This window comes from Phalacrocorax aristotelis, chromosome 14 (genome assembly GCF_949628215.1).
Source record: "Phalacrocorax aristotelis chromosome 14, bGulAri2.1, whole genome shotgun sequence".
NCBI lineage: Eukaryota > Metazoa > Chordata > Aves > Suliformes > Phalacrocoracidae > Phalacrocorax > Phalacrocorax aristotelis.
In genome coordinates this window covers 2,247,357-2,262,925 of record NC_134289.1, presented here as the reverse complement: position 1 = coordinate 2,262,925, position 15,569 = coordinate 2,247,357, and the positions used below count along the sequence as shown (strand labels likewise).

At 46.1% G+C, this 15,569-nt stretch overlaps 1 protein-coding gene across 12 annotated transcripts in view; it reads left to right on the top strand.

Annotated features, from left to right (window-relative positions):
- SGMS1 (sphingomyelin synthase 1) overlaps positions 1-2,557 on the top strand; it is a 98,773-nt gene extending 96,216 nt beyond the window's left edge. For all 12 annotated transcript variants that reach the window (XM_075109587.1, XM_075109583.1, XM_075109584.1 and 9 more), the window contains one exon: positions 944-2,557. In XM_075109587.1, coding sequence (XP_074965688.1) covers positions 944-1,123 — 180 coding nt within the window. In that variant the 3' untranslated portion in view covers positions 1,124-2,557. The remainder of the gene's footprint in view (positions 1-943) is intronic.
- The last annotated feature ends 13,012 nt before the right edge of the window (positions 2,558-15,569 follow it).

Here is a 15,569-nt window from a genome sequence, read left to right as displayed (position 1 = left end):
TCAGAAAAGCCCTTTGCCTTACCCTATGGAAAAGTTCCTGTTTTGCTGCATGACATGTCTCAGAAGATGGCTCAACATTGCTTCCTTAGGCTTCTGAGATGTTGGGAAATGTTGATCCCTGGATCCTTACTTGAGCGCACATTTGTGTGCTAGTGTCTGCTGCTCCATGTGCAGAGGGCTGTGGCTTGTGTCTGACCTTAAAAGCAAAAACCCACTAGGGCTCAAATGAATCTATTTTACATGGGAGTTTATGATATGGCAAGAAAGGGTGGTATACAAGCCTTGTGCTTGCACTTTCCAGTAGGCTGATACAGTGCTTCCCTGCCCTGGACTGAAAACGTGCAGCATGGTAGCTGGAAAACAAAATCTGTGCCTGCCCGCTCCTGTATCTCAGCTGCGGCTTGCTCGCGGCTAGGGGAGGCAAAAGGGTGGGTGGGGTGGTTTGAGAGCATGCAGAGGGCAGGGACTGTCACCTCCTCCGGATGGGTTGGGACATGCCTTGCTCGTTGCTCTGTAGGCACACAGCCAGGCTCCGAAGCAATTCTTGAGCTACGTGTAATTTCAGAGATACTTATGGAAACAGCTGTGCTTTGGGCTGGTTTTTTTTTTTTTTTCATTCCCAAAGGAGAAGAGAGACAGATCAGTGCCATTAATTCTTTTCCTGTGGGACTATTGAACAGATGAGGTCTTGGAAGCAAGGGTTATCCTCACTTGGGAGCAACACGTGGTGTGCACAGGAAGGCTATGGAAAAGTAGCTTGGCTCCTCTTGATCTTTGTCCGCGCAGATCTCGTTGGGAGGTGTTTCTAGGTATTGAGACACTTTTGGAAGAAACTGTAAGCCAGATGCCACTGATGAACAGTAGCAAGTGACATGCAGTGAGGTTGTGCAAGTAAGTGACGCGCTTTTTTGTAATTCTCTTTTTTCTGATTATCTTTGTGCAGGTGCTAAAAGAAGCTTCCCAAACTAACCTCCTTGCAAGGGTCTGGTGGTACAAGCCCTTCCAGTACTTTGAAAAGAATGTCCAAGGAATTGTACCTCGCTCCTACCACTGGCCCTTCCCCAGGCCAGTGCTGCACCGGGGCAGGCAGGTGAAATACAGCCGCCTGGTGAATGACACATAACAGCGTGCCAACGGACAAAATGGGGAGAAAGGACCTGCCCCAAGTGCTAAGAACTCTGTGTGAGAAGATGCCATAAAAAAAATGAACCGCTCCCTAACCCTTTCTTTTAACAGTTCCCTTGACTTAACCTATTCAGTTACCTGGTAAGCACTGTGATCTTTTTTTCTCTCCAAAGGATCTGCGTTGGACAACAATAAAGAAAATTTAACTTATCATGCACTGTTATACATTTCTTGTTAATAGATTTGGGATTTACATTTACCCATCACCATGTTCCTTTGTATATGATGTGACAGCATAAATGAAAGCTTTTATATCATAAGTTCTGGTCTTTCCAGTCACGTCTGGGAATAAAGCATATTATTTTCTTGGGAAAACATACTTTTCATATCTCTTGCCCCAAAGATTGGGCTGTAAGCCATTTTCTAGCAAATGACTCTATGAAGGTTTCTAAATACCTGCCTTGGGTAAAATCGAGAAATCTTTCTACCTGTTGCACCATGCTACGACTAAGTTGAGAGACACAGGAAGGTTTGGTAATCTTGATTTTGTAGAATCTGCAGTGACTGTGTCAAAAAGTGGGGAAAAAAAAAAAAAAGTTGTGATTTTTCTAAGTATTTCCTAACTTTATTTTTCAAAATGTGTATGAAAATTTAAATTTAAAAAGATTTTTACATGTCAGAGAATAGAGAGTTAAAATTTAAAGAAAATGCTTCTTGGGAAAGAGAGATTTGTCTATGTTTCTAGTGCCTTTCTTGTCTTGATTGTATGGTCAGTAGGCAGTCTTAAATGTTTTTATTTAAAATAAAGTATTCCATGAAAACAGAATTATATATACTGTATAATTACTAATTTTTGCATTTATAGCTAAATTAAACTGGAAATTTACTTACAATGTTGAAATTGCCATGTGTAGGGGGAAAAAACCAAATAAAGGGTCTGATCTTGCTCACACATTGTGGGCAGGTCAATCTAAAAGGTATCACTTTATTGTATACTTGGTAGCTGTATTTTAAAAAGAAAAACAGCCATGAATTCCTGTTTTTTTTTTAAAAAGAATTTTACAAATGATCACTGAGTGAACTACAAATGGTTTCTCCATCCCGTATTGAAATGTTGTTGAAAAACAACAAAGATAATCTATTTCTTTAAAATGTTTGTGCAGAAACTGCATGTAATTATAAGTTTCACTCCTACCATACATACTGTATGTTTGGGGAAGTATTCTATCCTAAACTTGCCAATGTGCAGAACAAAATAGATTTTTTTAAAGAATGAAGAAGAGAAAATATATATATAAATATATATATATCCATTCTGTATTTTACGTGAAGCAGAGTTATCTTCTGTAGGGTTTTTGTGTATTCACAAGGTGATATTTGTATTGTAAAACAACAATGGTGAAGGAAAATAAAAAGGCTTTTGAAAAATGTAGTTTCCTTTATCTTTTTAATATTAAGTTTAAATTAAGCTGGGTTTATTCTTCCAAACCTTGCCTTTAATTTTGTGTTATTGCACTGTAGGCCATCAAATTTGGACTGTATGGAAACTGCATTGATTTTGAATTACTGTTTGCATTGGGCAAAACAGTGCCTTATCTGAAATAAATGCTATGCAAATAGATTCTGATTGTCCGGGAGCAGGTGGGAGAAGCCCTCCTGGGAGCCATCACCAGGGCTTGAAAAATCTACCCCAAAACTGCTGGGACAGAGCGTGTTGCAGGGTAACCGTTGGTGACCCCAGGATCTATCAGTCCTGTCACTTAAATTACAAAGAAAAAAAGGGGGGTTGGAATTTCTGTGAGTAAGTGGTGGTGAAAGTGTTACTTGTTTTTTCTTTTGGTTTTTTTTGGGGTGTCTTATCTCTACTTCTCTGCCCTGTTCTTCAGCCTCCGCCAAAAAGTTCCGTGAAGAATTGGTGGGGTGTTACTTCTGCTGCTTTGCCTTGCTGTTGCTTGGGATGCCCAGACAAGACTAACCTGTTTCTCTATCGGTTCTCTCTCTCCCTGGGAGGGAGGGGATTTCTTCACACCCCATGCTTCTTGGCAAAACCCTTTGCCAAGAGCATTTGCAGAGCTGTCTGTGAATTTTAGGGGTCAGCTTTGCATGCTTTTACCTTCAGTTCATGGTGTTATCTTCAAAACTATGTGGTTGAAAGTTGACTATTTTAAGAAAAGCAAGCCCTCCCTGAGACGATTGCTTGAGAGAATTCATGCTCCCAGATGTAAATGAATAAGTAGATTTTTCAAGACCTGGCATCACGCACATCAAAACCATTAACATAAGTAAATGTATGGATATATGCACATGACATTAAATGGAATCTGCTGAATTCTGCATTGTAGTGTCTGACTTACTGCATGGATCTTGCTAAACAGGGCAAGCAGGGCTGTGGAGCTCAGCAGCGTGGCATTGCTCTGGGTGCTGTTGTCTAGTCTGGATGAGAGAACCAAGGGAATAGGTATGGGGCAAAATCGTTGTGCATCAGTGTTAACTCCAGACTGTGGCACTTGTGCTGCCTTGTTCCTCTTGTTCTCTAAGTATCTGCTCAGCAGCACTGGCTTTTTGAGATGGGTCATGGCTTGTGGTGGTGCTACGGCTGCAGGGGTCGGTGCGTGGAGTGCCAACGCGTTACGCTAACAATTCCCAGCATCAAGCACTTCAGCTGCGTTTCCCCAAACCACTCAGGTATGGTACATCTACAGGGGTTCTTCAGCCTTCACTTTCTGGAGAAGAGTAGCCAAGGGGTGATGGTGGTCTCCTGGAGACTTTGAACACCCACCCTTGCCTTTTGAACTTTGTATTTCTGGGGTGAGATCCCTGGGCAACTTCCAGGGACGTTCTGTTCCCAGTTAGAGGCTAAGTCTCCGTGTACGTTGTCTCCTTGCCCTGGGGCATTGGTGCGTGGGTGAACTGTGTGCATCTGCCTTGGGTAGCGAAGCTTGTGCTGCTTGGGTGCACGTAGACCTTTACCATTGCTGCCCATCAGAGATGTGAGCGTGGCAAACTCATGCCATTGTGGCGCAAGAAGTCAGTAAAAGAGCTGAAGTCCAGTGTTGTGCGGTCTTGGTCAAAGCAAGCAGAGCTAATGGCTCTTCCCACATTGTGCCAGTAAAACCATCTTCTCTTGACTTGTAACTGAACATTGAGTTGTTTAGTTTGAGGGCATCTGTAGGAGGACGGACAGGAGCCTGGTTTGTGTGTGGAGGGGTAAAGAACATGTCCAGTGCAGACTCCAGGAGGCTGAAATTTGAAAGAGGGATCTCCACCAGAAAAGGCTGGAAAAGGACGGTTTAAGGTGAAGGACCTGGCAATTGTGTGAGTCCTTGACAAACTTAAACCAAGATCTTTGCCAGGAGGGTGGACTTCGATATTGCTGGGATCCATCTCAGTTTAGCTTTTAGTCCTTCCAGTTGGGGAAAGTTTTAAGACCCTTAAAATACAGGGATGGGAGGTTTTTGAGGAGCACAAGCCGAGCAAGGGCGATGATCCCTTTGCTTTTCTGTACTCTGAAAAGAGCAATTAACCACCATCAACCTCCCCCTTCCTGCTTTTATTCAGGGGGGCAGCTCAGTGTATTGCCCATTGGCTTATCCTCCTGGTGCTGGGCTATCAGAGTGCTCCCTAAAGACAAGCCACCACGAGTTCTTGTTTTGCAAGTTTTCCCATCCAATTCAGCAGATACTGGCAGCAAATATTTGCCAGGATTTATGGGTTCTTTTTGACTATTTCATAAGGACTCCCTCCACAGCCAGGTGACCAAAACAGAGATGAGCCCTTTGTGTCATGCCTCATGGTGTTCCCACGTGTCTCTCTGTAACCTGGCAGGAAGATACACCTTCCATGTAGAAAATGCATTGATTTTCCAACACTGGTGCATCCTCTTAATGTTGTTTCTGCCACTGGTTATCTGTAGGCGTGGCCAGGAATGCTGGTGAGAACCAGGATTTGGGCATGACACCCTCTGCACACCCATTCTGCAGCCTTGTTTAAAGCACATCTCTAAGCAAGGTCTGGGAGCAGGTGGGAATGGCCCAGCTTGACTGCAGATGGTTTTCAGCTGCGGCGTCTTGGCCCTGGTGGTTAGTCTTGGCTGGCAGATGGTTGGTGTGTGGGCATGGGCGGGCATAGAGCAGCACACCTTGTTCATTTTCTGCCCAATTTTTGCCCAGAAAAAGCCAGCAGGAATTAGCTTGGGAAGGATCTGCCTAATTATGCATTGTTGTATTTCAGTCTCCAGGCCCAGGGTGTAAGAAGGGTTTCCCAATCCTGTGCTGGAGCTCTTTTGCTTTGCACGTGCTGCTTGCCTCTTCCTCAGAGTGATGCTTTCCCTGTGCTCTTCTGCGTCCCAGGTAAGTGCCCTGCCCGAGGGGCTGCTGCTGTGTGTGTGTGAGCAAAATATCCACTCCCTGGAATGATTCTGATAAATGCTGTTTTGGGTGCAAATGAAGATGGTGATGTCACCAAAGTGTTTGTTTTCCAACAAATGTTTCCAAATGCATCCAGATGCCTTGTGATCTTGTTGTAGGTTGGTGAAGGGGGAAAGGGGGTATGTGTTAGCTTGGGAGAATGTGCTTTGGCCAGGAGATGATGGGCTGAAGCCAAAATTGGCTACTGTAGGGTTTCTTCTGATGTCTCCTACACTCCTAAGCACTGAAAGTGCTGCCAGCTTAGACTTAGAAATCTCCTAGTCAATTTTCGTCTCAAAAGATTTCAGTCAAAACAAGGATGTCTCCCTTGACCACCCCCCCTCTGACAGAGATGATCCTCTAGCTAGTGCCATGGGTTCTGGCTGCTTTGGAGTTGGTCCCACCCCCTTTAACACAATGGGGGCGACTAGCTTGCAGCTTTCCCGCAGGGTACCTTCACCCCTGGAAGGGTCAAAGCAATTCATCCAAGCCCCACTTTTGCCCACATAATACTTTGACGCACCTCCCTCCCCAGGGTTTGCAGAGCAGCTGTAGAGCTGGAAGGTGTCTCCTTTGGACCTATTTATGATGCTTTGGGTGACTTTTGGCTGGCGTACTCCTTAACTCAACTAATAATTGCTTCTGCTCGGGCTGCACCGCTGGTTGTCTGCAGCCACGGCTCACGCCAATCACAGCACAGTGTTATTGTAACTGCTGATTTTAATTTTTCCCTGGAAAAAAGATACCAGACAAGTTATGTGAGCAACCCTTTGTTTTGGGTTAACTTTGGTTCATCTTGGCTTCTGCAGGTGGAGCAGGTCAGGCAGGATGAGTCTGAGCTTCGAGTCTCAGTGCAGAACAGGGATTTGCATTTGCCACCCAGCAGGGTGATTTTTGGCTCACGCAGCCCTCTGCTGGGTGAGAAACTTCAGGTGTCCTTCCAATTTTTTTTGTTTTCCACTTAATATTTTATAGAATCACAGAATGGTTTGGGTTGGAAGGGACCTTTAGAAGTCATCTAGTCCAGTCCCCCTGCAGTGAGCAGGGACATCTTCAACTAGAGCACGTTGCTCAGAGCCCCATCCAACCTGACCTTGAATGTCTCTAGGGACGGGGCATCTACCATGCCTCTGGGCAACCTGTGCCAGCGCTTCACCACCCTCAGTGTAAAAGATTCCTTCCTTATATCGAGTCTAAATCTCCCCTCCTTTAGTTTAAAACCATCACTCCTTGTCCTGTCACAACAGGCCTTGCTAAAGAGGTTGTCCCCATCTTTCCTGTAGTCCCCCTTTAAGCACTGGGAGGCTGCAATAAGGTCTCCCCGCAGCCTTCTCATCCCCAGGCTGCACAACCCCAACTCCCCCAGCCCGGCCTCACAGCAGAGGGGCTCCAGCCCTCAGAGCATTTCTGTGCCCCCTCTGGCCCTGCTCCAACAGCTCCATGTCCTTGTGCTGAGGGCCCTGAGCTGGACGCAGCACTGCAGGGGGGTCTCACAGAGTGGGGCAGAGGGGCAGGACCCCCTCCCTCACCCTGCTGCCCACGCTGCTGGGGGTGCAGCCCAGGGCACAGTTGGCTTTCTGGGCTGTGAGCGCATATGGCTGGCTCGTGTCCGGCTTCTCGTTCACCAGTATCCCCAAGTCCTTCTCCGCAGGGCTGCTCCCCATACCTCCATCCCCCAGCCTATATTGATATCAGGGATTGCTCAACCCAGGTGCAGGACCTTGTACTTGGCCTTGTTGGACCTCATGAGTTTCTCACAGGCCCATCACTCCAGCTTGTCCAGGTCTCTTTGGATGATATCCCATCCTTCTGGTGTGTCAACTGCACCGCTCAGCTTGGTGTCGTCTGCAAACTTGCTGAGGGTGGACATGCTGAGGGGTGAGGAGAGAGGTTACCAGGGAAGACTGAGACAAAAAAAAGTTGAGTACCTCAGCCTCCTCATCTGTTGATACCAGGTCACCATTCGTGTTCATTTGGGGGGCTACACTTTCTTTAACCTTCCTTTTCTGGTTGACATACCTGTACAAGCCCTTCTTGTAATTATTTGCATCCCCTGCCAAGTTCAGCTCCAGCCATGCCTTGGCCCTCCTGACCCCATCCCTACACAACCGGGCAGGGTCCCTATACTCTTCCCAGGACACCTGTCCCTGCTTCCACTGCCTGTGCTGTTCCCTCTTGCTCTTTAGTTTGACCAGCAGGGCTCGGCTTATCAATGCTGGTCTCTTCCCCTCTGCCTTTATAGGCTTAAAGGAAAGCGAAGCGGGCAAGGAGCTCAGGACGTTATCTGTTTCTCTGCACTGCTGTCTCCCCCTTGGCTAGAAGATGCAGCTCTGTACCTTCCAGCAGCGAGAGATACGCTGGTTTATTATTTTTAGCCCTTCAGTGTGCTTCCACTCATTGCCTGCATTTTGACAGAGTGATTGAAACATACCTTCCCATTTCATCTGGCAGCCAGATGACTTCTTGTTTTCTTGTTAAATCCACAGTTACCTTTTTGGCAGGGATTTTGATGCTTTCTCCAGTACCCTCCTTGTTGTTCGGTTTGTGGAAATGAAAATGTGGCGATTTTCCATGTCTGTCTGTTTCTAACCCCTGTCCATCCCATGGAAGTGATGACCTGCCTGTGCCTTGTCACACAACCGCTTCATGACATTGTTCTGCATTTTAGCTCATGGGGAACCTCAGCCCAGCCAGGGGGGCAGTAAGGTGAATGCTTCAGTTTTGAAAGCAGTAACGTTACGCACAAGACAGGGAATGCATGTTTGGCCTTTTGCTGCTGCTTCAAATGATCGATGGCAAAATATTTTCCTTTTGTGGTGAAGCTTTAACCCATTTGTATTTAATCTGTGGATAGATTTAAGGCACATGATCTGGGGAACTTTTGTGTGTTCCCATGTCTGACCGAGTATTAGGCAGCAGCAAAAAATTACCAGGACTTGGTTGTCCAGAAGGGCAGGACAGTCCTTGCTCATACCACATCCAGGACAACATTTCGATAACGTTTGGTAGATATCCCCTTAGTGCGGCTATCAGTGATCTGCGCATGACTTCTGAGTTCAGAAACTGTAATCATTCCAGTTTTGCCACCTTTGCAAAAGACCTTCTCCCCATTCAACCTGCCCTTCCTTGACTTCCCATGCGTACTCCCAGCTGTGTTGTCCAGCAGGAAAGTTGCTATTTGCCACCACAAATAGGCCTGATCCTGCTACCAGGAGCGGCTTGCAGCTGCGCCATGGACCTGCGGCGCTTCCACAACACTGCATACCATCTCCTGATAAGCTGCAACTACCCAAATGCTGCATCTCACAGAGCTGCTGGTGTCTGTCCTGGAAAATATCTTCACCCCTCCCTGCAACCAGCTATTTAGCACACGTGCAAGGACAGGTGCTTGAGGCCCTCAAGGGATGCCAGGTAGCCCAGTGCTGAAGGTCCTGTTGAATGCAATGGGACGAGTTCTCCCAGCCCAGGGGTGGATGATTTGACTTCACCAGAATAACTAGAGGTTTTGCAAAGCAATTGAAGGCAGCTGCAGTAACGCTCGCCTGGACTGGCAACCTGTCTACCATGCTCAAGTTTTCCAAATAAATACTTGAGGAGCTTTAAGCCCAGCTCGGATCTTGGTGAAACATCTGAATTGCTGCATTGGCCACTAGAGACAGAAGATGCTCCAGAAGGAAATCACTGCATGTCCCAGCTGTTGGCCAACCTACTAGAGAGCTCAAGAGAGATCCTGTGCTACCACTTGGTGCTTCTGGGTCAGTCTGTGCACTGGCCTGGTCATGGGGCTGTACCTGAGCATGGCCATCATGTCCGAGACTTCAGCCCTTTCCTCAATGGAGAGACCTGCTGCTGTTGGAGCAGGTGTGTGCTTCGACCAGGAAAGGTGGGGAAGAAAATCCACATGGTGCTGCTTGGATCACCTCCTGGTGTGTCTTGCCAAAGCCTGAGCAGCTTTCTGCTGACAGCTTTGTAAAGAAATGTTATCTCCTGCAATCAGGATCCTCCTGTGTCCCTGTAAAAAGGACTTTGGTCATTCTTTATTAAACAAACAACATTATCTAAGAAGCCTTATAATTACTTTCCTCTCCTCACACCCAGGATCCCAGGCTTTGGTAAACATCTTGGGTCCATACAAGCAACATGCCCATGTTGAGATGAAGGTTGTTTCAATTTTCTGTTCAGGAACTGGCCATGGTTTAGCAAATAGGCTTGAATCAAAGTTTCCATCCTCCAAGTGATGAGGCCTGCAACATGCCTGACCTCATGGGAGAATTACTCACCGCTATAGGGTATCTGCAGTGGTTTTCCATGGAAAAAAAAGATCTGCCCCCAGAAAACTACAGAGTTGATGTGGCTGGTTTTAGTGGCTGCAGAAATCCAGCTAGGCTTTCTGGCGGCACAAAATTTTCTAGTCTAATAAAGAAAAGCCTGAGCAATGCAGTGCTTTTTTTTACTTTTTTTCCTTTTTTCTTAAGAAAGTGTCAGTCTCTTCATTACCCATCCACCCTTTTGATACTCCCCAGCAGAGGCAAACAAAAATTCAGCCAGGTCATGCAGCAGATCTGTCATCTTCCCAGCTCTGTGTATGCCCTACTCCTGGCGGGGACAAATTGCCTCCAGTTCCGATTGCGTCCTGCATTTCCTGGCTGTCCCCTGGAAACCTTTCTCATCTCTGTGGTTTAGCCGAAAAAGGCTTTTGCGATGGGTGTCGAGGCTTTGGATGAATGGCTGCCGCGTGCGAATTCAGGTGAAGCCACTCTGAGCCTCTGGTTGGAATGAGCTCAGATAAGAGCAAGTATTAAAGCTGGAACAAACCGTGCTGTAAGACCATGTGAAGGACTGTGAATAGGAGAGGGGAGGAAGATAGAAACAGCCAGACTTTAGGCCGTTTCCCTTGAGTGGAGTGGGCAGCAGTGAAGCACTGCTGATGGAGCACTACAGCCTCCCTCCATGCTCTGTGGGGAAGCTGGTGCTACGATAAATTCAGGGTTAAAATGAGGATTGAGAGAAAAGGAAGGAAAGCAAAGGGGTAGATCAGATAGACAATAAACAGAGTACTTGTTCCTTCTGTGACCTGCTTAAATTGAATTTTCCATAGGAAGAGCACCTGGAAGGCCATGGGCAGGTGGGAAGTCCTCGGTGTCTTGTGTGTACCTTCCCTCTGTGTCTGTTTGGTGATTTTCCCCATCAACTTTCCTGCACAGCAATGTTGGAAGATCAGGATGGAGGGATTCAGTTTTGGAAAGTTTGCAGAGAAGGTCGTGGTCTCCTATGCATTAGTAAGGGAGGAGCTTAGGTTTATATGGCCTGCATACAGCGAGCTATCGGAGAGACCAGGAAATGCTTGTTTTGTGCAGGCTGGTTTTAAAGCAAAATATGGATGCTGGAGGAAAGGGTCAGTTCTCTGAGAGTCTTCTTGCACTGGAGGTGTGAGAAACTAAAAAATGAGGAGCAGAAAGGGAAGCAAGTGCTTCATTGGCTTACATTTTAGAGAAAATTTGCTTAATTTTTTTTTAAAGGATTATGTATAGAGGTGGTTTGAATCCTCTTTCCTAGTGTTTTGGAAGCACAGCCTTCACTGCATAGGGAAATGCACATTTGCAAATCTTTGTTTACTGGGTTTCCTTCTCTCAGCTTTGCCTATTGCTTCAGTGGATCCATTTATTGCGAGTGGCTTTAGTTTTTCTTTTTTAATTAAGGGTACATGAACAAAATATTTTTAACATTCCAAATGTATGAAATGTTTTTAAGAAAGGAAAAATAGTGTCATTTTATCCTCTGAGTTTTTTTTACATGGTTTAGCTACAAAGATGTTCCAAACCCATGTTGTGTAATCCCACTGAGTGAGAGGATCCACAATCTCCTGAATGCTCCTTGTCAAGTATTTTCAAGTAATTAAAACCTGGTACCTGGTCTCATATGAGTAATCAAGAGCATCCATCAGGAGAGGTCAAGACCAGCTAAGTGCTTCCGTGAGTTGGCTGGGTGGTGGCGTCGAACCAAATAAGTTTGAAAGGACTTTGCTGGCTTATTCCCAAAGCCCTCTGCAGCATTCATGCTGTGCTGAGAATGAAAATCTTGTGCTGTTTGCAGTTACTGGATGTGTCTGGGAAGGGTATCAATTCATATAGTGTGATAGCAGTGGCAGGAAGAAGCCATTTCTCAGTATTATATATCTCATTTATCACAAAATGAGAAGGGGAAGGAGTTGGAGGACTCTTGGTCTTGGGAAAGAGGATGATCTGTAGAAAACCTTTCATCTTATGAGAAGGTAACTTGACATGTTATGACGTGATACCAGCCCGGAATGATGTGTAGGGCCAGGCTGTCCAGGCGTTGCCAGACAAGGATCTCACAAAGGAAATAATATTCCTGGATCTGCATGCATTTGACATGTGTGCCTGCTTTCAAATCCCATGTTTTCTCCCACCCCCACATGGAGCAAAATTTCAGGAATGTCCTGACCCCTCCAACCACAACTACTTGCTTCCCAGGCTCTGGTTTCCTTCCAGCCTGGATCTGCAGCATTACTGATTTCAACCATCAGTGATTAATGAGCAGGTTTGTGAGCATCCTGCCCCTGACAGGACAGCTTTTGCATGGGGGTTTTATTTTTCAGGCTAAGTGCTCCATTGTGGCTGCTTTGGGGTAAGCACTGTGCCTCCAGTGGGACCACAGTCCTTCCTCATGGTGGTTGTGCTGGTGGAGTCTAATGTGGTGGACATGAGGTGCAGAACCCTGTGGGGAGAGTTTCTTCTGCAAAGTGCTGGAAACAGTTGCAGGACTTCTCTTTTGAGCCAGTTTGTCATTGTTTCCCACTAGAGGGGCTCTGAGGTGCTCCAGGGTACTGGTTGCACTGCCGTATGATGACCTCTGTTTGTTCAATAAACACTTACCTGGCCACCTTCTCTGGAGGCAATGGGTTACATTTCCACAGGCAGGAAGGGGTTAAGAGGAATTTCCCAAGCCCTTAGCACTTCAGCAGAGGTCTTTGCAGTCCAGAAAGTCCCTTTTCTGTACCAAAAAGCTTGCTGCTTCTGCAGTCCTGAGCCAGGGTGGGTGGACATGGTCATGCCACCTGGGGGAGATGAGAAGCTGTGGGTCCCCATAACCACATTCAGCAGTCTTTTTAAAGGGAAAACAATTAAGATATTCCCAAAACATGTTTTGAGCTGCTATCAAACTTCCTTTTCGTCTGCCACTACAGCAACAGCTGGGTTGTCCTTTCTGGAGTTACAGTGAGGTCTTTTCCCCAGTTCTTTGCATTTCATGGGGTGAGGCTGGCAGGACACATCATCACTATACCAATTCCTTAAAACTCAATTTCTTAAGTTTTCGTGATGATCCAGCAAATATACCACCTTCAGGAAGAGCTCCTGCTCTTCCTGCCAGTGTGCAATGTACTCCTGGCTCAGCCCTTTTCCAGGACCCTTCCCCTGACACCAGAGTGCGTGACTGCTCATGGTTTTGTCAAACAATGCTCTTTCGTTACCACCAAGACCAGTGCATAATTTGAGGCAAACTTGTGACCTGAAGCAGGGTATTCCCAGCAGCACAGAGGTGGCCAGGGATATCTGTCAGCCCATGGGGCAAAGCAGGTTGCTCCTCCACCAACGGAAAGGGCAAGTGTGTTCCTTTTCTATTGCAGCAAGGAGATAACTTATCAATAAATCTTGCTTCTCCACACCACTGGTCCAAAAATTGGTGAGTCAACAGGCAATGCTGAATGTGACCTTGGAGCAGTGACTCAGACTGCATGTGCTTGGCACTAGCTGGAATATTAACTCTTCGATTAGGGTGCACAAAAGAAATAGCAATGAAAGAGGAGCAATGAACCACCTGAGATGTTTGCCTGTTGGAAGCTGAGTGGGAGGCCGAGTGACGTCAGAGGTGGTCCCAACCTTAAATTCCCACTGAAACCCATTGGTGCTGGGGGAAGCAAAGGGGTATTGCTTGTGGGGTCTTTCATCCACACTGCCAGCAAGGGTTAGCAGCCACTCCCTGAGGGATGTGATGGGTCCCATCACATTTGGGAAGAGCAAACTGTCAAACCCCTTCAGATAAAGCATGCTTTAGCAGCCGGTGAATTTATGCACGCTGCAACCTGTCTGAGACTCAAAAGGATAACTGATGGAAAAAGCTGTTTTTTAATAAATAACATTTTTAACAAACAAAAATACATTAATAAAATGTACTTTACACTTAAAATACAATCCTGTATTCGAGTTCTTCTTCTAGTAGAGTTCAGAAACTCTCAGGACTGATTTTCCATGAGGATTAGGAGTCACGGCCAGATAGGAAGCAGCAGCCAAGCTGCTGGTCAAGCTGTTATGAAGTAAAGAGGAGCAAAAAGTCCTGTTCCCAAATTCCTCGTGCACTGGGGCTGATCAGTGCAATCCCAGAAAGGTTATTTTAGAGAGATAGGTGCCGTTTGTAACTTAAATGCACAGGGAGCTCCCCTCATCTCCTTATTAGGAAAAAATTATTGATTGGTTTCTTCTTATCTTGTGCAGGGCTTGACTCATGGGGCTATAACAGCAATAATTTTCAGGCTGAACTTCTCAGCTTGAAACAGATCTAGAGCTGGGAGACGTTCCTCTCGACTCTGGGACACACGAGGGATCTCAGGTAAGCTTGCATGAAATTTCACTAGGATTTCATAGGGTTAATGTTTGCTTCTTTTAGTATTACTTCAGCAGTGTAATCAGTTGGAAAAAGAAAACTAATTGCGTATCATGCGGATGTGTTTAAGGCTGGCGCTGTGATACTGATTCTCTGGACGGATTGCAGTGCCATGCAGCTGGATGCTAATGCAATGCTTGAAGAATAAAAAGGGGAGGAAGGAAGGCCATAATATTAGGTTTGTTGCCACTAGAAAATTTGCTAGGTGAAATTCAGCAATGGTCATGACTGCTCATAAGAAAGGTCACCTATAGCAAGTCTGGGTGATCACTTGGCTCTCCGGTGATGTTGTTTCTCACTGCAACCTTTCCAAGACCATAAATGCTCTTTTCAGCAGTTGTTTTCTACAGATTCATTATTTCCTGGGCATATCACCTCCAGGTAATAGCCCACAGCCATAAGCTTTACCGAGCCCTGTGCCAGGCCCAGCCTAAGGCAAATATTACCTCCAGGAAAATTAGAGTATCTGCCTTACTCTTCCCTTCCTACTCGTGTGTCCATCCTTCCCCATCTCCACTCCCTTGACAGTCGGGCCCCAGCAGGGCCAATGTCGCAGCTGCAGCAGGCTGCTCGGGGCCATGTCCAGGTGAGTCGGGGACATCCCCAAGGATGGAGACCACCCAGCACCGTAAACAAGGAACCAGTCCTTTGGGGCAGCTATGTGGTTCGGTCACAGGCAGAGAAATGGGATCTGCAGTAAGTTTTCTCTACTAACACACCAAAGGACACACGGAAACATCAAAAGCTACTTTAAAGGCTTATTTCTGCCTTGTACAGATGTTTACAGGAAGGGCAGAAGGCACATCTTTGCTATAAATGCTGCTTCCCCCTGGGCATGACTGAAGCCTCGATGTGAATCTCATGTCAGAGCAGGACAAATCAGAGGTCACCAGAGCTTTTATCTGAGGGGGAAATAGCATGTTTTCCCATAGCCATATTTTGAATAATTTTTCTTGTTAATCTTTAACCCAGAATAAATCTCTGTCCAAGGAGGAAGAACAATATACGAAAAGCAAACCCAGAGCTCTGCATATGAAGAAGAAAGCCAGCATCTCTACATAGGGTCTTATCTTGGGAAGTTGTCACCACCACTGCTTTTTCTAGCCAAGAGGAACATGCACTTGGACATGCAGTGGAGTGTGCTTTTCTCACGCTGAGTTTCCCAAATTGACCTTTATTGTGCTGACAATATTGTTTTCTGATGTGCTGTGAGTGCATGAGCCACAGAAAAGCCATGAGGTTTCAGGCCACAGCACCTCCCTTGGTTGCTCAATGAATATAGGATCTGGTGGAAGATTGTTGTGTTTATTTAAAAGATTTCTTCAGAAGAGCATGCAAAGTGTCCCAGGAAATGCT